General features: G+C 42.7%; 2 protein-coding genes across 15 annotated transcripts in view; one reads left to right on the top strand and one right to left on the bottom strand.

Moving 5' to 3' along the window:
- MED12L (mediator complex subunit 12L) overlaps positions 1-25,084 on the top strand; it is a 313,410-nt gene that overhangs the window by 178,609 nt on the left and 109,717 nt on the right. The window lies entirely within an intron of this gene.
- Positions 938-24,700, bottom strand: GPR87 (G protein-coupled receptor 87). Its single transcript, XM_019748870.2, has 3 exons — positions 24,460-24,700; positions 8,586-8,717; positions 938-3,220 (listed from the first exon to the last, which is right to left on the bottom strand). The coding sequence occupies exons 2-3, from the start codon at positions 8,617-8,619 to the stop codon at positions 2,178-2,180; spliced, it is 1,077 nt and encodes a 358-aa protein (XP_019604429.2). The 5' UTR covers positions 8,620-8,717; positions 24,460-24,700; the 3' UTR covers positions 938-2,177.

Genomic DNA, 25,084 nt, shown 5'->3' with positions numbered 1-25,084 from the left:
TTTGTAATACGACTTTTAAAAAAATGGGGTAATGATCTATCTTTTTTAAGTCAGTGTTTTAAGATATCACATTGATATAATCATGCAATTTCAGAGAATAAAACCGCCATCACCTTAAATGAGGCCACTTTTAGAAATATTAAACATAGTGATCCAATTCTAGAAACATTAATATGGGATGAAAATATTTTAAAGACCTCCTAAAGTTGAGACCTGGATTAGAGAATTAAATGAAGTCTGGGGTAGATAAGTGTTTGGTAAGTTCCAGAGTGCCAAGTGGATGCCCTAGAAGACATTAAAGATGGTAGGGTCTTAGTTGTTGGGGTCTAAGTGATCACGCATCATGTTTGCATATTTATATGTGCATATTTATACACACACACAGAGTGAAGTAGGTAATTTCATTTTTGAGATATTTGACTGGGAACTGTGATGTAATGGAGAGAAATAGGGAATGGAGGGAGTAAGACACATACTGAGGGTGTTTTTCCAGCCGCAGTATTACTCCTTCACTTTACGTAGGGCAGCTGTAACTCATCCTGGGCATTATAGGGAGGCAGGAGAAAAGAATTAGACTTTCAAACTCGTTTCACATGAGCTGGTGTAACGTGGCTATCTTAACCCAGCTAGTGGCACACAGTTGGGGGAGGGGCGTGGCTATTCAAATGACCAAGTGAGGTATATATTAATTCATGTACTGGAGTGCTCCTGGGATTTATGGAATTGAAATTTTGATGGAGAGGTGGATATTTCGATTGAGATCCTCAGATAATTCTTTTAACCCCTTTACTACGAATCCCTCTGCCAAACCTCACTCACCTCCTAGATAGTTACCAGTTCCTGAATTCTGTTCCTTGTACCTTCCGAGGGCCATCATTGTTCAGCGGAGTTATTCTTGTGCCCTCGTTTATGCTCACTTCAGCTTTTTAGAATTTTGCAGATAATTTAAAAGTCTAAATAAAATATTGTACTTTCATACGCAGGTGTGTGCTTTGTCTGTTAACCATGATGTCCCCTTTCGGTGGCAAATGTGCCTTCGCCCCTCCTTTCATGCATCCCCAGCTGCTCACACTGTGTGAGCAACACACCAGGCACATGTGCAGCGCCCGTGCAGCTGAAGGCTTTGGACAAGAATGAGGGTTGACGGGTGTCTCTTAGAGAAGGAGAACATATTTTAAGATTTAAAAGGTCGCTTGTACTTTTTGGACTTGATTTATTGAACTCTATCCTTCAACTGAAGTTTATCTTTTTAAACTAATGATATCATCGATTAAAGGTGGTTTAAGGCTCAAAGGGAAAACTAAGAATTACTAATAATTTTTCTAAAATAAAGACTATTAAATGGCTTTTTGATAAACTACATTAGCTTGATTACTAACCGAGCTTCCATATTCTCTTCTCTACCCTTCGCACATGAGAATTGAAATGCAGAATAGCGGTAGCGTAATAGCGAACAGAAGTTCCGAGTGTTTCATACAAGAGCTACTTATCTTAATATTCAGTCACATTTTTCTTTTTCTGAACTAGCCTACATTTATAGTCGGTTCACTGAATTCAATCTTTCAAATACGTTGCTTAAAAACTATAGCTGAGCCTTCTCCCACCTAGCACCACACTGCACACGTTTTTCTAATGTGCCTAAGACATCGATAGGGTCGATGGGCAAAGGATCGATGGCCGAAGGCCCTACATATTCGTGGATGGACTGATAGAAGGCCTAGCAATCAATATTTACTCAGTTATCTCTGCAAGAAGTTGAGCTGTATTGAAAACAGCATGTTCTTTTCCCAATCTGAAACTTCAAGGCTAGAAAGAGTTTTCTTCTCTATATCTTCTTTCTCTTCTCCCAAAAGTGGCTTCAGAATGGCGACATTTCCTGGGCTGTGGCTGCCGCTGTGCCCTGTCACTGCTGTGGCTCTTTCTGCCTCTGCAGTCTGCCGTTTCAGCTCTGAGTCATGAACCCTGCCCCTCAGCCACACACTACCGCGCGCGCCTCACTTTTGGGTATGTCTTAATGTTTTCCCTCGTTTCAGATTATCCCCAGATTTCAACCCTTTTAGTTCTCTGTTTATGCATATTTCAATGGGCTGAAGCAAGGCTAATCAAAAGAAACATTTATTTACACTTTGTACATATTGACTTCAACAAGCAAGAGAAGACCCAGTGGTCTTTAGCTTCTACACATCAGTATAATCATAATATATGCGGACTTCTGATCTCCTGACACTTTGCAGTGATCTGATGCTTTCGCTCCTTGTTCTGATATTTGACTTCTTGAATAGCCTTCTTGAAAATGACCTACACATGAAAAAGTAAATTATTGGATCCAGGCACACATTGCACGCGGACAAGAAAAGTGTCATTTCTTTGCAGTAGTACAGGATTTTGTGTGCATATTCATCTAACTGTCTGTCTAAATGACTAAAAGTAAAAGGCATTCTGCACAGGTGGTAGGGTAGAAAGCAGGTAAAAAATACAGCCACGACCACCCGAATGCTTTGGTTATGTTTTCGCTTTCGACTAGACTGGCTTATGAACTGCCTGCTGGATTTATGGATGTACCGGGATATGGCTATGTAGCATCCAATTAGGATCACCAGCACAGCCACAAACAAGCAGCTGTTGACATAAATGACTGCATTGTGCCATTTGACTCCCAGGGGACTTTTCAGTTTCATGCAATTGTGAATATTGTCTTTAGTGAGTTGACCATTTGTTAGGATGATGTTTGGCAAGGACAAAACAGCCGTGATCACCCAAACACAAATAGATAAAACCTTTGTAAAGGTGAGGCTGTACATGCGAGAGTCCCCAAATGGCTTTACCACTTTGAGATAGCGGTCAATGCTTATCAGTCCAAGAAACACGATGGAAGTATACATGTTTGCATAAAATAAAACCGAAGTGTATCTGCAGAGGATAAACTTGAAGTACCAAGGTCCAAATCCTGCGTCATGGACTATTCGGAATGGAAAGGTCAGCGTCATTACGAGGTCGGCCACCACTATGTTTTTGAGATAGAATATGAAGCTCGTTTTATTCCTGATGTGGAAGAAGATCCACACCGCTAGGCCATTCAGCAAGATGCTTGCCACAAATAGAACGAGGTAAAGCACAGGCAAGACGATGGTGTCGAATTCATTGTGGGCGGTGGTGTTCCTCCCAGGGCCGTCGCTCGTGTTACTTGGAGGGTGACTCCCTTGGCTGTGCAGCTCATTATCTGTAGGAGAAGGGGGTGATATCACTTAAGTGCTTTGCATCCATGCCCCATAGCCTCCTAGGCTCCCTTACAGGTGGAACCGTTGCTATTTTGGGCGAGTTTAAAAATCTTCAGTGATTTACCAAGTCAATTTAGTACCTTGTTAATATTTTGAGTGGCTAAAGCATGAGTAACCTCATCCCTAAATCTGCTTCCCCCATCCCGAGATCCCTTGAGTAAAGTGAGATGTTTCCTGTTCTGTATGCTGTTTGAAAATGAAAATAAATGTATCAGTGAAAATTGTCCCGAGGGTAAAAGGGATCCAATATATGGTGATGGAAGGAGAACTGACTCTGGGTGGTGAACACACAACATGAAATATAGATGATGTATTACAGAATTGTACACTTGAAACCTATGTAACTTTACTAACCATTGTCACCCCAATAAACTGTAATTTAAAAAATAAACAATAAATAAATAAATAAGAAAATTATCCTGAATTTTAATTGTGTAATATCATTACAAATAGAATCAACAGAATCTGGGTGCAGAAAATTGAAATTTCCCAACAAGAAAATAAAATGCCTAGCACATGGTTATTCTTTTCCTGTGCTCTTTGGCGTGCTCACTGAAATAGCTTTTTTGCTCCATCTCAGTTTTAAGCTGTTTAATTGTAAAGAATAGGGAAAGAGTAAAACTTGGGAGTCATTTTGAATTTTTTGCCCATGACTTTCTTATAGTACTTAAGGAGCTTTAGGGACTGTTGTTAGGAATAGAAACAAAAGGAACAATTATTTTTAATATTTTAGTTTATTATCAAGGACAATCTGTTAAAAATAATTGTAGGCTGGTACCTATTTTTCTTTATAAGATTTTACTATGTTTTTACCTATTGCACTTAGTGTATAAAATCTTTAAACCTTTCGCTTTTGGGGGCATTTTTAGTTTATATTATTAAAGACTTGTGCCATCCCACTCTAGCATATACTCACTGCAATGGTTTATGAGCATTGGATTTACATGGCAGCCATGAAAGGGGCCCCTGGGATCTCCCACTGTGGAGTTTAACTGCTGGGCAGCTTCAACTCAGTGCGGTGAACCCACCACCATTTCCTTGCTGTTGCGGTGCTTCCCAGGGACCGCGGCCAGCTGGGAACAGCACAGTGAGGATACTAAGATGAGCCTGTTCCCGGGACAGGAGGGCTTCCTCTGACCAATGACTTTGCTTGGAAGACTCCTCATCAGGCTGGTCCGACCTTCGTCCAGCTTGCTCTGCAGCCTGCGCCTCCTGCCTGCATTTCCCCTGTAAATCTCTTGGCCATTCAATCACGTTGTGTCATCTGCTCTTTTTGAAAACCTGAACTAACACAATTTAAAACCGATGGTTGCTAGATGGGGGGTGGGTGGGAGGATGGGGATGGTGTAGAAAGTGAAGGGATTAGAAAGTGCAAATTTGTGGCCACAAAATAGTTACAGGGATATGAAATACAGTATGGGGAATATAATCAATAATGTATAGATTATGTAGGGTGTCAGACGGGCACTGGACTTATCAGGGGGGTCACTTCATAGACTGTGTAGATATCTGACCACTGCGCTGTACACCTGAAGCTGATGTAGAATAATATTGACTGTCAACTATAATTGAATATACAGAGGGTGCCCAAAAAAATGTATACACATTTTAAGAAAGGAAAAAAAACTATTAAAATTATAATACTCAATATATACCAATAACAAAAGATGAATACAAGTCACGTTTGACTTCTGCCATTATAAGAGGTACTCAAAGTGGTTACCATCAGCGCCCAGACACTTCTGATTACGGTGAACTACCACTTGAGAAATGCTGACCAAAATGTCCACTTGGGCACCTCTGGTATACATGTAGTCACGGGATATAAAGTACAGCATAGGGAGTATAGTCAATGATACTGTAACAGCTGTATACAACATCAGAGGGGTAGTAGATTGGGGGGGTTATCACTTTGTGAGGGGTGTAAATGTCTCTTATGTTTTGTATACCTGAAACTAATAAAAAAAGAATAGAAAATAAAAAAGAAAAAGAATGGCATAGAAGATAAAAAGTGAACTTTTTAGATGTTACACCTAACACTAATAAAAAACATGAAAAAAATAATGGGGGCGGCCGGTTAGCTCAGTTGGTTAGAGCGTGGTGCTCTTAACAGCAAGGTTGCTGGTTTGATCCCCACATGGGCAACTGTGGGCTGTGCCATCTACAACTAGATTGAAACAACTACTTGACTTGGAGCTGATAGGTCCTGGAAAAACACACTTAAAATAAATAAAAGTGTTTTTTTTTAAATAAAATAAATAAAAAGAATGGCATAGGAAAGAAGAAAATGAGCTTTTTAGATGTAAGGTTACAAGGAAGGCCGTTTCTGAATTTTCACTTGTCACTAATTAATAGTGTTTGCCATAATTACAGTTGTGTTTTGGAATGATTGTTTTCAAGGTGACAGCATGAATTTACCTCTCATTTCCCTACACGACAGGCACTATAGTTGGTTCCCTTTTTGAAGAAGTGAAACGGGGAAGATAGCCCTGATGATTATAATCCAAAAACAGGTTCTTAAATTGCTGCCTTAAAGTAAGTGTAGGCTCTTCCTGAGTAATCTTGTCCTCTTTCTAATTCCTTCTCTTCTATACCCTGCGACAAGTCCTTTTAAAAACTGGTTTTCCTGGCTTAAATATCCATACACAGGCTCGTAATTTCTACCTGGACTAGCCTGTTATGATGAGGCCCATATTGTTATTACGCTTTACAAGTTTCAAATGCCTGATTCAGCTGCCACCTGACTGCTGTTGCCCGGCTCAATATTGACGGGAACAGTATCATTCGAACCTGTTTTGACTGAATGAAGCCGTCTGACTTAATGAAGTGTCGCGGCCTTGACTACATCTGCACCTAAGATCCACGTAAGCAACCCTGCCCAATAGTAGGAGCCGCTTAAGATGGGCAGTTTTGCCTGGGATAAGGTATCTGCTTGAATTAATTTCCCCAATTAAACTATTAGCACTCACTTTCATCTAACCCAGAATAAAACCCTCAGGGATGTGGGGAGAGCAAAAGGAAGTTGTGACCAGGATAAGTGATCCAGCTGTGAGACAGCCTGAAAGGGGCAGCTGTGTCATCTCCGGAAGTGATGGCTATGCCTTGAAACAATTATTTACGGATGGTTTTCAAAGCCAATGTAAATACAACTAGGATGGTACACTGACTGTACCGTAGTAAGCATGGGCGACTTACACCCTTAGTGTTTGCTCACTGGGCCCACTCTGCATACCCACTGTGCAGTGGAAGGCCCCACACTCTGTGGGGTGGTGAGGGATTGTGTGCCCGTGCGGTAGATCATTATAGTACTTTAAAGTTTTAATTGTATAAACAAGCACCCTTATTAAATGATAATTTACTGATCAATTATGGTTATTGTTATAGAGTCTTAAATCAGAATGTCAAAAGTAATCCTTACATATACTCCATCTCATAAATGGTGACTGTCAAGCACCAATGGCCTCATCCACGGTGGGTATTGAACTATTTTGTGGCTCTGAGACCATCTGGTGTTCAGCTTGTTAAATGTGTCACCTCGCAGCATTCGCTTCTTTAGTTTACGTATAGGAGGAACATTTCGAATACAGAATTTCTGAATTCAGTGGGAGGGGCCTGGACTTGGTGATGACTTCATTTGCAAATTCCACGTCTATAACACAGCTTAAATTACTGAAGTCTGTTATGAGTTATTTTATGAAAAATATGGTAATATGTAGGGGGGAAATGGTTCCTAATAAGCAGCAAAGCCATCTGTGGGGTTGCTCTCAGAGGCTCAATAGAATGTAGAGAGTTTTGTCTGATTGATTGATCAATCAATCAATTATTTATGTATAGAATTAGGTCTAGGCCATAATTCTTTTCTGCCAGCTGCCACCATCATTTTTTCTCTTCTGTATCACTGCCCCCAGTTTTTCCAGAGCTTGCAGGTGTAACTCAGAAGCATGTTCCTGCTCAAGAACAATAACCATTAAAAGTGAGTGGCTTTCTTCACCCAGGCAGTTTTATCATGTTGTTCTTCTCTGTCATTAAAGAATGTGGCCAGGTTAAGGAACATTTTTAATGACAGGTAGCTTGGTGACTCAAGGAAAACTAGAAGCTGTGTTTACAGTGTAAAGGCTGTTTTTTTTCACATACTCCTTGTTTACTGGGATGTGATTACCTGTGTTATTTCTTTAGCATAGAGTTTGATACAGAGAGACAATCAAAGGTAAAAATTCCTTTGTTTTTCTCTCCCCTGTTCCCCCTCCCCCAACTCCTTTTAAATTAAGTTAACCAAGGCAATGACATAAGCACTGGAGTTCCATAGTCAGTTACCATTTTATGCCAGTGCGTGTGAGTGGTCTGTGGTATGTGTGTCGGGGGGTGGGCTGGACTGTGGCTGGCTGTGTTTGTGTGTAAAGGGGACTGTTTGTGTGCATCTGTGTGTGCTGGAGAGATGTGTACGATCTGTAGCCAGGTAGAACAGACCGCATGTGGCTACTGCATCGGACTGTGCAGCTGAAGGGTCCTTTTGTCATGGCAGAAAGAAAGGCCTATCTGACAAGGCTGGCTTAGTCACTTCAGGACTTTGTAAAGTGGCGTAAACAGTAGTCATTTTACTGGACCTTATGAGAGTTAAATGCTCTGCAAACATTTCGTGCACAGTGGGACTTAGCAGGTATTCACTCTAACTTAAAGCACTAATTACATGTTGTCTCATGAATGGCAGTCACATGAATGACAGAAAAAGTGGTGAAGACTCTTGTCCTTTTGCTTTTGATGAAGCTACATTATTGCTCATTGGGGCGTGTCACTCTTGGCACAAAATGTGAAAGTATCAACAAGATGTCACTGCTCTACCTGCCAGGTGGGAATGAAATACTAAAGTCATGCAAATTACAGGGTGTCACCACCATGGCACAGCTGCCTTGTGTGATCATTTTCGAGATAGTTACCCAGTAGAGCAGGTAGACACTGTCTTTGGCCTCCTGGGGAACCTCAGTGAACCTTGGTTTAGACTTTTTACATCTGCAAAGTCATAGGTACTCTAGGTATAAAAATCTTCCTCAATTGTTATTAATGTCATCTTTCTTGTCCTTTTACCAATGGTCTCTAGACGAAACAAAGCTTTTAAATAAAGTGATAGCAAGTTAAATTTCCCTCAGCGATGCTGTCCTGCCCATTTGCTGTTTTATACTTAATGCTGGCTAGATGCTATTTTGTTAGTTGGTTGGGGTGACCTGTAAAACCCCCCAAATGGCCACATAGTATATACATAACAGTTATTGATCAAGTAAGATTTTCTTTGCCTTCTTCCCTCTGGCTTACCTGGTAATTTTGCAAGCGTCAAGTTGAGCCCCATTCTTTAGTTGTGATGAAGTATAAGCAAAAATACGTGTCAGGAAACACTCGGGGACGGTTGAAGCAAGGGTTCAGCATAGGTTATTCCTGGTTTAATTTCTGGGGGGGAAAAAGAAAAAAACAGTTGGGAAGGAGTGAATACACAATGTTTTGATCTTTTCAGTTTATTTGTATCTCTGTATAGCTCTGTCTACCTATCCATCTATCTAGCTGTAGATCTTTGTATGTGCATGCGGCCACAATTCAGAAAACACATACTCTTTGGACATGAACGACTTGGCCACACAAGAGTTGTCTATTTTTGTGTCCTCCTTCAGCCTGCCGTGAAGTCTGGGCTGTTTCTGTGTAGGCTCTCCATCTGAATGCCACTGTGTGGCTGTGGGAAAGTTACTTAACGTCTCTGTGACTCAGTGTTCTCATCTCTGAAATGACAACGCGAATAATCGTACTGTAGGATTGCAATAGTGGTTGTGAGAGATAATCCACTAGGCTCTTATCAGAACCTGGGCCCAAGAAGGCGCTCAGGGTGTGTTAGCTTGTGTCTTCCCATTCTTGCTTCTGCCTCATGCTTTTCCACCCCTCGACCTGAGCACAGATAGTAGTTAAATGCATACAACTACATGATGGAACTTATACAATTGGAGATTTCTGAAAAATATTAAAACTCTAACACTGATATGTAAAAGTGTTCTATAAGCTCAAACGCATTCAGCATCCTAGGCTCCATTCTTACACTCTCTGGGGTTCTGGTTCTGCCTTTACATTAACCTGCTGTGTGACCTCTGTCAAATCACCTGACCTTTCTGGAATTGGACTTTCTGGAATCTGCAATGCTTTAAAAAAATCGCTGCCAGGACTCACATTTATGTGAGCTTCTATGTTTTCCTCAAACATAGATTCCCGTTAAGAATTTAATATCCCTTGAATGTTTGTCTTGTAAGTCCCTGTATCTCTTTGTGGTAACTATATTCCAAACTCAAAATTTGAATTTGGGCGAATAGCATTGAAGTGATTGATGTGTGATTTTGGCTAAATACCTGAACTTTCCAAGCTCCAGACTCCTTACTACATTTTTACAAAGATTAAATGAGATCATACGTGATGTTTAATACTCTAAAACATTATATCTCCCACTTCTTTAGCAACCACGTATATACTCTGTTTTCTGACTTCACTCAGGTATCGATCAGAGAGAAGTTCTGGGAACTAGTTTGGAAAGTATGCTGCTGAGGCAGACATGCTTATGGAACGGCTTACTACAGGGGAAGTCACACTGTTTCTCATGAAATGAAACCATGTGAGACTTTCAGGTCCCTTCACTGAGGCTGCTCGTATACCACACAGCTGCAAAGAGACCCCTAGTAACCTCATGGCCCCAAAACAAAGCCATCTACTGGCTGGTGTAAGCAGTTGTGTTTGCTGAGTCAGCAGGGAAGGAGCACCGGAGGCAAAAGGATGCTTAAGAGTTGGGCAGCCAGTGGACAGGCACCTACTTCTTTTTCTGTTATTTGGTCTTTCTCTTCTGTTGCCTCGTATTGCGCGAAATTTAGGTGCTGGATTTGGGATTTGGTAGTAGATGGAAAACATTGTTTCCAAAGCTCCAGTGCTCCCGCCCCGAATCGTGTCTTTGGAGAGTTTAGACATCCTTCTATCTGCGCCTCACCTTGAACTCCTACAGTATGTGGTACGTAGCGGCACCAAAAGGTGTATTTTGGGTAATGGAGCATAGATGACCAGGGCCTGCAGATTCCCTCCTTTTTGGGTGCCAGTGTTGCAGTATTTTTAAAATAAGGCAAGGAGGTGAAATCATACTTTTTATTTCTTAAAACTTAATGGGAGAAAGATTAAGGCAACTCATTTTCTAAACCTTATAATGATCTTTAGATTTCAGTAAACCTTTTTTCTTTCTTGAATATAGCTTCTCATGAAAAGATTCCAATATATTTACTGACTAACACATCTTTAATTTTATGTTCCCAAGTTACGTGGTTTTCCTCCTTTTGGCTTCACTTACACCTTACTCGATCACAAGGATTCTAGTATGGCTTAATCCCACTGGCAGGGCGGCAGGACCCACAAACGGGTAAGAGAGATAGCAGATCATGACCCATTAAACAGGACACAGAAAAGAGACCGGAAGAAAATATTTGCATATCACATTTCTGATAAAGAATTTATATTCAGAATATACATACAAAGAACTTGCATATCTTCCTAATAAGAAGAAAATAACGCCATTTTAAAAAGTGGTCTTAAGATTTATATAGACATGTCATCAAAAACTCATGAAAAGATGTTCAGCATTATTAGTCATTAGGGAAAATCAAATAAAAACCACAAAGGGATACAATTTTACACCTGCTGGAATGGCTGTAAATAAGATAATAACAAGTGTTGCCAAGGATATGGAGAAACAGGAACTCTCATACATCGCTGATGGGAATTTAAAGTGATATGGTCACTTTGAACACAGTTTAGTCGTTATCATATAACCCAGCAATTCCACTCATAGGTATCTACCCAAGAGAAATGAAAACAAATACCTATGCACAGACTCGTATGCAAATGTTTATAGTAGCATTATTTGTAATAGCTAAAAGCGGAATTAATTCAAATGTCAACTGACAAATGGATAAACAAAATGTAGTATAGTTATATAGTGGACTACTGCTTGGCTATAAAAAGGAATTAAACACAGCTATAATATGCATGAAACTCAAAAACATTTTGTAAGAGAAAGAAGCCAATATAAAAGATCGCATACTATGTAGATGAAATACCCAGAAATGGCAAATCTATAGAGGCAGAAAGTAGATCAGTGTTTGCCTGGGCTCGAGGTGAAAGTGGAGGTTACTGTAAGGGTCTGAGGGGTCTTACCGAGGTGATAAAAACCGGATTGTGGTGATGGCTGCACAACTCTATGCATTTACCAAAAGTTGTTGAACTGTACACTTAAAATGGATGAAAATTATGGTGTATAAATGATCTCAATAAAATGAGAAAGGAAAAAAGTACACAGAAAAGAAAAGGAATAGAAAGAATCTAGTAATTCAGTGTGCGGTAACGGATGAGTTTTCAAGACCAAGGACAAAGCCATCATAAGTGCATTTCCTGTCCTCTGATGAAGAAGGATGTGAACGTGCAGGACATCCAGAAGGGTCCCACCTCTTGGTAGGAGAGGGCACTGTGTAGCCATCGGTATGACGCATTTGTGAGTCTCTTAGAATTGGGTCCAAAACCCAGACCCTGGATACAGGTGATGACTGGTACTTTTGCGGGATCCATGTTCCCATTCTCTTATGTGGTAGAGTTGCGTTTTAATCAATTCAGGCATGGCATTTGGATTTTCTGGAATCAAATTTGCTAGCCAGATTTGGGAAATGAGGTGTTTTAGTCTTCTCGACTGGCTTCTGAGAATTCCCTCTTGCCTCCTCCATTCTGCTTTCCTACCTTTTTTAAATGAAGTGCTTCCTGAAATTTAGGCCCCAGCTCCTCATTGTTCTGGCTCCGTTTATTCAAGAGTGCGCATGTCTCCGTGGTTGCTCAGCCGTCACCTCTTTCCCATCATCTCTCTCTTCCTTTCCCCAGACCACAGTCCACTATGTGCACTGGCGTGGGCTGTACGCCTACATCCCTCAAGCTCAGCATCTCTGCACTGGAACTGTCTTCCCTTTCTTCAACAGAAACCACTTTTTTCTCCTCCCTGTTTATGAATATTTTCTTCATCTCTTAGTTGGCACAGTTTAAAACCACAGTATGTACTCTACTGGATAGGTCTCTCTTCCTTGCCCTCACCTAGTCAGTCACTTGTCTAGTCTGTTTCTTCTGTTAAAAGACCGTCCCTGTTTGCCTGCCCTCGCCTTGCTTCTCCCATGTTCGTCTTCCAGATTGAGGCCCTCCTGGTCTCGTGTGGGCCACTGTGCTGACCTCATTGGTCCTTCTGCTTTTTGCTTCATTCTGTTCAAATCGCTCCTGCTTCTTATTGGTAGTTCTTTCTAAGTAACCCATGTAGCCCTGCCTTTCTTTTGCTCTCTAATCCTGAGTTATGTGGCAGGGAAATTCTCGTTTCAATTACTAATCCAATATATGGAGTTATTTTTGTAATGTTGAGGGTCATGGAATGTGGAAGCCAAGTTATGCTGGGCTCTGATAATTGGAAGCGGGCAGTAAACTTTGGGGAAATCTACGTGTCCCATAATTAATCTTTGGAGTCATGAGGGCAATAATACCTACTCTGTAGCATCATTATGAGGTTAAATTAGAATATACGTTTATACATTAGGTGCTTTATAAAAGATAGTTTTTGCTTGTGTTATTTTTATCAATCCTTGCCTAAATGAAATTCAAGGTCATTTTCATCTGATTGGGAACTCTCAGCATAAACCGAAGTGTTGCCTCTCAGCAGCAGTGACCCCCTGCTTCCTTCATGCCCATTCCTGCTCCTGAATGACCTCCTTTCTCCCCTTCTTTCCCTACCTTACAGATCTCTACATACCGTTCAATCTCTTCCGTAAAGTCATTTACTAAGTGTCACGTTCCAGGACCTGGGATCATAAGGAGGAGGAGGGGACATTTCTGCCCTCAAGGAGGTTAGAGTCAAGCTGAGGTTCCAGAAGTAAACAGACACAGGGTACAGGGTGAGAGATTTGGGGTGTTGTGGAAACACAGAGGTGTGCCTTGATGAGAGGAAGCGGGGAGCGTGAACGTGGCATGGAGGCCCTGTGGGAAGGGAGCATGTGGAAGTGCTGAGTGGCCAAAGATAAGGTTCATCTGCTGAGAGATGATGATGACACTGCGTGATGGAGAAATGTGACGGATTTGAGGAATTAGTGGTTGGCCAACGTTGGTGAAAAGGGAGGCGTGTTGGTGGCCGCCCAGGTGTGTGGCAGTAGGCGTTGGGTTCTTTCCCTGGTGCTGGGGCCCACGAGAGGAGGAGCACGTGAAGAGAGTTGATTCCAGGACGCCTGGAGAGTATCCATGTGACGGTGTCTACGAAGTAATTGAAGATACAGGTCTGCAGCCGGGGGAGCACTCCTGGCTGCTGATGTGAATGTAAGGCCAGTGGAAGATCAGTGATAGAAGAGACTATGGGAGTGGATGAGGTCCCCGGGGATCCTGCCCAGGAGAGGGAGAATCGGAGAGGGCTGACGTAGATGCTTCTAAGGAGCGAGCCTCGGGAAAGGGGTGTGCCTGAAGGAGCGGGCAGAGAGTCGGGAGGACTGGCAGGAGAGTAACGTCACGTAAACCAAGAAGAGAGTTGAAGAAATGAGAATATTGCGAAGCAGCTGGCACAGCTGCGCAGGGTTTGGGGCAAAATCTTGTAAGTTTCTGTTGCATTTCCTAGATTCACAACAGAATTTTACTTGGTGGTTTGTAGGTTGGACACAGGGTGAAATGGTTCTTGCCACCTTTTTAATGCTGAGACTGTTACGTGCCTTGTGGCCTCAGCCAACCCTGTCAGGAGCCATTTGGTGGATCTTTTTGCTCAAAAAGCCTGCCCTGCCTTTACGTTGTCTCTGAGCCTCATCTGCCTGCTCCCTTTCTGCACCGTCTGCACTGAAGCGTCAGGCTCCCTGTATGGTTTACTGCCGAGCAGCTATGCGTCCTCTGCATGTCCCAGCTCCTGCGGGTGTTGCAATGAGATTGCTTCAGCGGTAGTAATGGGCTTGGCTCCAGGGCCTCGTTCATGGGTGGGAATCCTAGCCTGCCACCTATGCTCCGCAGCTGAGAGCTGATGGCACTGCTCAAGAATGTGATGTCTGTGGTAGGCCCAGGTTTTACAGCCATTCCTGAGGTTAGATGGTATCCGTGCTTAGACACCTGGTTGTTTTTTTGTTTTTGGTTTTCGGTTTTTTTTCAGCCACTCATTGATCTCATCCTTTGACTATTTTAACTATGTTGCTACTTTGTTGGTTATAAGCTCACTCTATAAATAAAGATGGTGGAAAAGGATTCCCAGGTTCTCTGTGTCTCCTTTATCTTAGACTTTGAACTTGATGCTTGATGCCCATGCAATTCTCAGAGTGGCCCTATAACCTATGTGTTCTACTGACCCCATGCCAAGCCCCAGGTGGGGAAATCCGAGGTTCAGACACTTTAATTAACTTGCCCTGAGTCACACAAAGAGTAATGGGTAGAGTCAGGATTCCTAACCCATATGATCGAAACGGAATCTGCTGTTTTTTTTGGTTACCCTCTCCTGGAGTGAAAATAACATTCTGGGGGTTAATTTTGGAAGGCAGGAAATGGGAAGGAGAATATAGGACAGAGGTGGGGTTGGTTTTCCTGTTAACTTCCTGAGGGAACTACTGATCTTCTAAGCTGGAGATCTAGTTTTGTTTGGTCTGACCAATGTTGAAAACATCAGGAAGTTTCACATAAGAATCAGATTTGAATCCTGTCTTGAAAAATGAGATGTGCCAACACCAAGCATGAACAGGCCAGCCGCATTCGCTGGATGGGAGCGTGCAGTCCAGTGCACCAGCTCCCAGCATTTTTGTGGCATCCCCAGGCCTCCTCGCTCCTGAGCTCCTTACCTGCCTGACCCTACACACACGGGACTTTGCAAACCCTGCTCCGTTTATCATTTCATCTCATGTGACTACATTTGCTCCATATGGATCCTCAAATGTTCTCCTTTCTTGTATCTTTCTTCTTCTTTTCTCTGCCCCCTCCCCACCAACTCCTGGTTTTTCTTGCTTTAGCGACCATCACTTAGTATTCTTTATGAATGATTTCCTGGTACCTCTTAGCAGCCCTCACCCCCTGCCAAAATAGTGGCTGGAGGTCATGTTAGTTCACACCTGAGAATTAATTAGTTGTCAGTGTTGAGCTTTTTCTTTCTCTGTAGCCAGCCCTCTGCTGCGGCCTTTAAGTGCAAACCCTACCGGTTGTATCGCTGCTGCACTGCTGTTATGGCTGGGAAAACAGATGCCGGGCTCAGGAAGGAAAAGTTCCTCAGTGTGTGGAGGAGGGGCTTAACCCAGCAGGGTGCACGCCCAAGGCTCCCTGTTGCCCTGGAAAAGCAATGGGAAGAAGGGGTGGGGGGGAAAGGCGGGGGTGAGCATCAGTGCCCCGGGCGTGGAGGCTGCCTTGGGCGCACAGCCTTGCTTTTACAGTTCACTGGGTCCCCCCTCAGCCTGGGTGGGGAGCCACTTGTGCCCAGGTAGGGGAAACTCCCTCCTCAGCAGGAAGAGCCGCGAGTGTGCCGCCTGGCCAAAGCAGTGCCTTCAGGCTCCCTGGCTTCCCAGGTTCTCGGTGCCCTGCAATATGCAGACGGTCCCTTATCCAAAGATAAATGCTGGTTACATGCTTCTTCCGTACGTGCAGCTGTTGATGAGTTTTTGGACTGATTACTTGTTGGTGGTGGTTCTCCAATGACAAGAGTTGTAGTGCAATGACCTCTCTAATGTGTCCTCCACTTTGCAATTTGTTCTTTAGAAGCTCACATTAGAAGTTGTAAGAATTTCGGATCTGAGTTTGTTTTTGTTGTTGTTGTCGTCACTTTCTTACGGAAAATCTTTGCCACACTGACATGTCATATGGGTTGTGACAGATTGTACATCTGTAGTCCTTACATCTCACTGGTGAAGATGTGATGGTCACCAAAGCCATGTAATGCGCAGTGTATGCTGCAAGGTACAGCCTCTCTTGCATTTTGGAATCACCTGTAACCTAAGAACCTCAGTTTAAACGTGCCTGAGTGAGTTAGTGTAGTGAGTGTGAGTGAGTGTGAGTGTGTGTGTGTGCGTGCGAGTGTGACAGAGAGAGAATGAATGTGTTGTGTGTTCCAACACTGCTAAGATACAGTTTGGCTGAAGGTCTTGGGAAAGACACGTTACCTCACTGGGTACAATTTACTAATTTTTATAATAGAATTAGGTCACAGTGTTCACAGAGCACTTCGTTAATGCATGCAACAGTGACGGAAGGCAAAGCACACCGCCCGGCAGGCTTCTCAGGCCCTGCCCCAAAATTCCCTTTCCCCAGTGACGCTGCCTGATGTCTGTAGCCTACAAGTAGGCATATTTTGGTTCACCTTTAGAGGTGACATTTTTCTCAGTTGATGTCTGATCACTTGTTTTGTGTGTGTGTGTGCGCGTGTGTGTGCGCGTGTGCATGGGGTGGTGGTGAAGGGGTGACACAAACTGGGTTGTAATCTCCCTGAAGGCAAAGTCATGTCTAATGCTTCTTTGTAACCTTAACCTCCAACCTGCTTATTCCTTCTGTGTAAGTGAGGAAGCTCAGCGAGATTCCCAGTGTCACACAGACAGTGAGAAGCAAAGCCAGGAAACCAGCTCCAGTGTCTGTCACCCCAGAGCAGGCTGCTTCACGGTGCTACTTGGCTTGACTAGCAGGACCTCCCGAGCAGCCTGGCCAGTGACCTAGACCTCAGTGCAGTAGGCAGGCGTTACGTTTTTGACTGCGTCTTTGAGTCTGTGACCCTGGGCAAAGCATCTACTTCTCAGAGTTTGAGCTTGCTCATCTGTGAAAGGAGGAAATAATAAGCCTGGCCGAGCTCCCAGAGGTGCTGTGAAACTCGCGATAATATATATGCAGTCAATTTTATATGATAAGTGCTATAATTATATAAAGGTGTAATTCATGGCAAATATTATCTTTTTTCTGCTTAATAGTAAATGTCTTATTACTCAGATAGTCGTATTTTGTAGTTTACTGAGTTGAAATACATATTTTTATGTTCTGTTTAGGCAAAATCTAATTTACATGTAACTAAATTCTGTATTATTGATAGAGAGGAGGCTGGTCAGAAAGGTTAAGGGTGACAATTTTTATCATCCTCAAACCCTCACTGTTTCTCATTTTCTCCTTGAATAAAAACAAGAAATAAACACCCCCACCCCCACACATATGTAGTAAAAGGATCTGGCATTACATGTAATGCATTTCAGGCTGTACATGCATTTCTTTACACATATACACACTCACAAATAACATTTTCTACTCTCAACTTCACTCGCATTAATTATCATTTTTCAAACAATGCTTCTCACACCAATGGGAATATTTGAATCAAAATAATTCTGGGTTGATGTAGGAAGATGATAATTGGTTCAACAAGGAGAAATAGTAACCAATGTGTTTGAATTCTTGTGTTTCCCACGTGTCTTTCTCTTTCCTGTCACATTTCCTCACTTAATGTCCCTTGTCACTCCTGCCCTTACTGACTTCCTTCCTGCCACGTACAGGACACAACTCAAGCCCCTCTGCAGGTACCCTCATGACCTGCCCTTCAGCCTACCTGCCCACTTGGCAGCCCCCACCTCCCGCACCCGGCCTTTCCTATCCACCTGGCCCTTTTGTGCTGGAAATCCCGTCTCTCCCTACTCTGCTCGGCTGCTCCTCACAATTGCCAAGTCCCTCCAGCTGTGGCATTGCCCTTCCCTTGTTTGCCTGACTCCCTGAGCATCCCTGCAGCCTCCTAGCTCCAGCCCCGCAGTGTCTGCAGGCACAGAATCAGAGCTCACGTAACATTTGACGTAACGTTAGGCTCTCACGGCCATGGCTGATTGTGGCCGGCACCTGCCAGTATTGTTTTTTACCCCCACCAATATCCTCATTTGCCTTCTGAAATGAAAGAGGGCAACCCTGGAAGTGCTGAGAGAGGAGGAATTGGCAGTTGATCTTATGTAAGAATGGTCAAATACCAAACACTCGTCCTCTGATGTTTCTGCACAGCTCACTGTGTGTGAAGTGAGAGGACCGGTGCTGTCAGTAAGGAAAGAAAGCCAGGCGTAAGAGGGGGTGATCAACAGTACCAGGCCTGGGCAGATCAAATAAAGTTTATCTGCGGGTTACAGTACGCGACATGTAACGTCATGATGGGGCTGCCCCAGGTTTTCGGCCAATACCTTGTGCGACCTAGAGACATATTACCTGATGCCTGCTCCAAACCTCTCCCTCCATGTGACCAATTCCCCCAACTTGAGGGTTTTTTTCCTGCTTGAAATTGATAAGCTTTTGTAAGATAAGCTTTGAAATAATTTACAGGATTCTAGAACGTAATGGCATTGTATTTAATTTGGGAGGACTACTCCTTCAAAAACTCTAAAGTTTCTTCTTCCTTGGTGCTGATGTGTTAGGTTGAACCACATGGAAATGTTGTTTCGACAGGTCAAAATGGCCTTTTCATATGGTTCAACCTAATAGGTCTAGGACCGGGGGAATTTTGATAATTAGAATCAGGTCTACTGGGGAAAATGGGGCAGAGAGGATTTCCTAGAGTAATTATGATGAAGCAGCAATACGATGAAAATATGGAAAGTGTGCCACATACGTGGTCCCATTGTGTCGTCCCATCAGCCCCCATAAAGGGCTTTGGTTGGACGGAGTTGAGTTGATACCTCCAAGCATTCAGTCATTTTCAGTGTGCCTGCTCTTTGGATATTCAACACGACTTCAGTTTTCTGTGTGAGAACTCGTGAACGTTCTTGTAGTCTGCGTACTAGGATAATGTCCCTCTAGGCTTGCTACTAATTTACCAGAACTGAATCATTATGCCTGCTTGTTTTTCTGTTGGAATGTTTACATAAGGTCGATCAAGTAGATAGGAATGGATGCATTTGGTTTACATCAGATAGATAGAGATTAATGCATTTGTTGAACTAACCTCTGACATAGCATTTAATTTCCCACCATTGTTTTTCTCAGACTCCATTTCTCTTATTTAAAAATCATTTGAACTTACTTCATATTAAGCCTCTCTGTAAACTATTTTACATCTTTTTTGAGGGAACTAGGCAGGGTCTAAGTAAATAGCCATGTGACTGTATTGGAGAGAGTGCTTGTCGGGTGTGGAGTAAATTGGGTTGTTGTTCATGGAAGAGGAGGGGGAGACAGCATGGGAAATGCACCATCTCCTGATGGGGGCTGGGATGGGGAAGAAAGTCGAGGGTGGAGGTGTTGGCCTTTTCCCCCCTGGTTGCAAGACAGTTGTGTTGCTGGGAGTGTCTTCCAGGATCTAGAAGGAATGGGGAGGCCATCAGAGCACCTGATAGTGTACCCAGCTTACAGATGAGGGGACTTCGGCTTCGAGCACTCAAACTCATTCCTGCATTGAGCAATTGTTCAGCGTCTGTCAGACCTGCAGTGTCATACGCTGTAAGCTGATTATCAGCAGTTCGTATCCTGAGTCCCAGAATGCCTTTGTAAAGGGCTGGTACCGATCTGATATGCGTTATTTCTGGGTCTTAGGGTGAAAAATCAAGTAATACTTGAGGTATTGTACTGAGTGGATACTTTTTCATTTTATATATGTGGTATATACATTTTATTGTTTGCAGTGTGAAATTAGGATGAATGTTTTAGGGGGAAAGGAATGTTGATATTTAACACATAGTACAGTTTTATTTATCCAACGGTGATCATAATATGCCAATACACTGATACAGTAGTTTACCTTTTTGTTGGCATCTACTATTCTTGTATTGGTTCATTTTGCGACCTATAGTATGGGTACTGCACAGTTTTGAAACAGTGCAAACCTGGATCTCATTTAAAGGTTTCATTGTTCAAGTCTTTACAATCCTTGGTTGAAACAATCAAAAAAATGATTGTAACTGTTACTATTTAAGGATTGTATATTCCTGTGAGCACAGAGTAGCTACATTGCACCCAGCTATGAGATGACCGACTGTCCAGTAAATACATCCAGTAAACACTTCATTTTGTTGTTTGTCCAATTTGTTTTTTCGCTGATTACCTAAATTGTTTTGAGAAGCCCATTGGTGATTTATTCTCAGTTTCATTTGAGTCTGGCAGGTACAAAGAGGAACGAGTTTGGACAGGTAGGTCATCCACCCTGAAAGGAGTGTGGCCGGCCCTAAGATACCTGCAATCTAGAGGTAACTTGTGTCCAAGTATTATTTTCTTGGGTCTCTTCTGTCAGCTTTCATCCCTAGAGTCACACAGCTGAGTGCTCAAATTTGTGCTAACAGCCCAGTTAGTCAGTGTTCTGTTACCACTTTTCTTTCTGCAGCTAGATCATAAGTCCTTTATTGCACAGGGCCCTAGAATTGTTTTGTTTCTGCTACCCTCCATTATGCTGCCTTCTGCTTTGGAAGCAGCCAGGATCTTGATATATTTAGCAAAGGGTACCTCCCCTCCAGACTCATGGACTTGAAAAGAAGAGTTTCTCTTTACCCTGTGTTCTCTGGAGACTGGCTCTGGTGGCTGAGAGCCAGTGACAGCTCTAACCTGAGAGCATGTTCAGGCTGCAGGCAAACCTTCCTCTGGCAGCTGAAGAGTCTGTTCTGTCTTGTCAGGCACAACAACAATATTAAGAAGCGACAAGGTTCAGCAAACGCTGCTAACATTACTGTATGCCGAGGACATTCTAAATTATTTAGATATGTTTTCATTTATTAAAAGGACATTGGATTCAAATTGCAGGTCTGCCACTTACTTGGGCAGGTTACCTAACCCCTCCATGTCTCAGTTTCCTCTTCCCTAAAACATTCATCATAGGATCGACTTGAGTATGGAATGAGGAATCACCACAGAACTACCTCACTTCGTCCTTATAGATCTTTTAGTGGAGCTTGGCGTGTATGAAGAACTCAGTATTTCCTTGCTACCTGAGTGGTAGTAAGAATTAGTACCCCCAGTTTTCAAATGAAGACACTGAGGCTTAGAGAATTTCCTTCAACAGACATGTGCCAGCTGTTGGCAGAGGCTAAAGCTCGCCCAGGTAGATACACCTACTGAGGGCAGAGCCTGGAGTGGAACGCAGGTCAGTCTGTGCTGTCTGCTTTGTGCTCCTACACACACTGGTGTTCATAGGCTGATGAGTATCTGATGTCTCCTTTGGGAAAACTGGGAAGTAAAGGCGCTCCAACTTTGTTGCAGGGCATGATATACCCAAGACAGCCATTTACCTACTGCAGTCAAGTAGGACGGTAAATAAATCACAAATCTCTATAATTTTACCTATGAAACTACCCACACAAAAGAGGTCATTACTAGCAAATAGTGAGTTTACTCAGTGTTTTAAAAAGTACTGACTAAGAACACGGTTGACTGCAGGCAGAGACGGTTCAAGGTCAGCACTCCTCTTCGTCCTTGTGTACCATTAAGGCCTTCATTTGCTCAGCTGTAAAACGGGGTAACAGCTGTGTACACCTCAAGGTTGTGCGAAGTTGTGGTTGTTTTTTTTAAAGTAATGTATGGTAAACTATGCAATAGTCTTGGGCATATATTAAACTATCAGGGTATGTTAATTGCTTTAGTATTAAGGCTAGAAAGACAGTTTGTGCCATATGAATTCTAACATATTTTAAAAAGTCATTAAGTAGTTACCTTTTCCTTTGAAAATAACAGAAATTAGGATTATAAATTGCCTTACAAGAGAAATTATGGACTCCTTGGTGTGAAATGACTTGATGGGATCTCTTCTACCATGTGAAATTTAATCAGTGCTCTTCTTCAGATGCATTTTAGTGTAAATTTTTGTGTGCTTGGTTAATAAGAGTGTTAATGAAAGATAAAATATGCTAATTAGGTACAGACGGAGAACAAATGTTCTGTTCTGCCCGCATCTGCCATATATGTTGGTAGAAAGTTTGGAAATCGTTGCCAGGTCAGGTAGGAGCCTGGCTTTAACCATCGGTCTGAAGCCCAAGGCTTGTGTCTTATTTCTTGTCCTCTGTGCGATTCATCTCACCTAGTGTTAAACCACATGGTCACAGTTGCCTCTGCTCTCCTCTCTGCTTCAGGTGTTCACAACTGTAAGAACTGCAGTTGGCCCTTGCATTGGTATCAATGTAAAACTTCCTACCTGAGGAAGTAGGAGGAAACCATATTCATCTCCATCTAGCAGAGGACGGATCTGTGACCTTAGGAGGTCGAAATTTGATGACTGTCGTGTTGCTGGCTGGTGACAGACATGGGGAGGATCAGTTCTCCTCCTCATCGTTGGCTTTATCCAGTGTCCCATCCAGCATCCCTGTGTTTGGTTCTCGCCTTGGGTCTCTGATAACCAACCATAGCACCTCAGGACATCACCGCAGGACCTCTAATGACCATGAAATCTAAGCCCCTTATTTTACAGGGACTGATGGAGGGCAGTGAGCTCCTGGGGAAGTTAAGATGCTTGCCCAAGACACACTGATGACTTTTGGCACAGTCAGCACCCAAACCCCAGTGATTCTGCTGAGTCCCGAGCTTTCTGCCCTAAAGCAACCCGCTGCCCCATGCCTGTGCCCAGGGCACCTGCCCCGGAGACTGGGATGCTCCCAGGTGATTCTACCTACAGTTCACCTCACTTCTGTCCAATCCCTTTATTGGGCTTGTAGAGAATTTCATGGGTTTTCCTAGATTCTCTCTATTTGCAGGCATACAAAAAACAAATGACTGTTCTTGTCTCCTCTCTTAATTTTCTGTGGCATTTTCTCACAGCAAAGGGCTAAGCACAAAATATGTTTCATTCTTAAAGGAAGTGAAATCTTTAGGTACCAGAGAAGGAAGAAAAGCAGGCAGATTCTGAAGGGCACAAACACCATTAACCTACACAGTAGAAACATCCACTCTAATTTCGCCTCCTTCTCCTCCCCAGATCCCTGAAATGCAGTGCGCCCCCTCAGCATACCGTCCCTGGCTAGGAAAATTTCCTCTCAGTCTCTTCATAAAATAGTTATGATTTTTGTGACTAATTTTTTTCTCTAGGCTACATTCTTCAATATGACAGTCAGCAACCTCACAGCTGCTCCAGCCCCTTCTCTCTGCTTAACCGACACACACCTGAATTGCGTTTCAAGTAGGTGTTGGAAACAATAGTCTAACGATAGGGTTTTGCTGAAGGACTAAGGGAACACATCTCCTTGCTCCCTAACGTCAAGGAGGAAAGACTGTTCATCTCAAATTAGCAGAAATAATAACGAAATAAAATATCAACAGTGTCTGGCTCTTACCCCACCCCTGCCGTATATATGGTCATAGAGAACAAAACTTGTTGCGTTCATTTTCCTTGTAATTGGAATCTTTCATTAGAATCATGAAAGAAAGTTGTTAAAAATGTTAATAGACCTAAGATGAAAGCAGATTCAACTTGAGAATATGATATAAATTTCTGTAATAGATAACTCTTAGCCGAATAAATCAACAACCATGCTACCTTAGGCTCACCTACTTTCTAAGTCCTTATTATAACTTAGCAGAGTTCAAATCTCCATGCTTACTTCTTGTTTTCCTCAGTAAAGTGAAAACTTCCCTAACAGTTTGAATGTAAAGCAGAACCAAGCTGTTTGTCAGTTGCCGGGCAGTTTTGTCAGTGCCTTTCCTGACGTGTTTTAACATGATCTCTTAAGGATTCAGAATGAGGATTGGCCTGTTCTTTGTGGTACAATGAAAAGATTAAGATTCTTCTATCAAAACGAGGCAACCAGGACGGAAAAATCACCATGTTTCCTTCCAGTCTCTTGTTAAATAAAATGTGAATAAAAGATTATAAAACAAATTTAAATTTTGGGTCTTGGGAAACAATTATAAGGGACTTCAGACTTGACTCATCTAACAAAGTAAATGTGATTTTTTAAAAAGTCACTTAACAGAAGTGATTTCCAAAACGTCATTTGCACATTGGAAGGCACAATACCCAGTCCACGTTTTCTGCCTGCCTGACTTGGAAACTCCATGAAGGATATATGGCCCCTTTCGAAAAGTCGTGCGCCCCAAGGAGGACGTACGTATCTTGTTCAGTTAGCATTCTCATTCTGCTGTTTCTTCAGACCTCAGATCTCAGCAGAAGTGGAATTAATCTTAATCAGTGCTGTGTCCTATCAACCACGGCTTTTAAGACAATTAAAAAAGAAACTTTTTTATTTACCTTTCATTGCGGTAGTTGGCTGTCCATTCACCTGATACGGGTGTCTTCAAGTTGAAACAGGCTTCTCTACTCTAATTAAGAATAAGCTTTGAAACTAAGGCTGGCGGGGATGTGGGTTTTCTGGTAAACCATGAAAAAGGCACATTTTTCTCCTCTGCCTGAGACGGTAGGTGCTCCCCTAGCTGCCTGGAGGTTGTCCTTTGGGGCACCCTTTCAGAGTCTCCTGCTCAGAAACAATTGGAGTGACTCACATCTAAGAGTAGGTGAGATTTGTAGGCTGGGGAAGAGCATTTCCTGAACCTGCCGGAATCCGAAGGTGAGTCACCTGAAGGGAACACTGGCACTCAGGCTGCCAGAGGATTGTGGAAGGAGAGGGGGTGAAGTCTCAGGTTGGGCCTGCGAAATCAGAGCCAGTGCCTGGTTCTTCGTCTTCTCCTCCTCTCCTTCCTCTTCCTCCTCCTCTTCTTTTTTTTGGGTTTCCCACGGCTAATTAGGAAATATGCATTTACAGCCGTTTGCTCATTACATTTTGGCAAAAAGGAATCAAAATATGTTTTATGAAAGACAGTCCTTTAAAGATATTATCCTACATATTATTTAAAGACTAAAATGAAAATGTGTTTCC

The sequence above is a fragment of the Rhinolophus sinicus genome, linkage group LG01 (genome assembly GCF_036562045.2).
Source record: "Rhinolophus sinicus isolate RSC01 linkage group LG01, ASM3656204v1, whole genome shotgun sequence".
Classification (NCBI taxonomy): Eukaryota; Metazoa; Chordata; class Mammalia; order Chiroptera; family Rhinolophidae; genus Rhinolophus; species Rhinolophus sinicus.
Note: the sequence above shows the minus strand (reverse complement) of the source record. Positions and strands in the feature narration are given on the sequence as shown.

What these genes read in the sequence shown, in the direction of transcription:
- GPR87 (XM_019748870.2), bottom strand. Translation starts at nt 8,619, where the DNA reads ATGGGGCTCAACTTGACGCTTGCAAAATTACCAG. An exon ending in GACGCTTGCAAAATTACCAG is followed by an intron (nt 3,221 to 8,585) that starts GTAAGCCAGAGG and finishes CTTCTCCTACAG; the next exon opens with ATAATGAGCTGCACAGCCAA.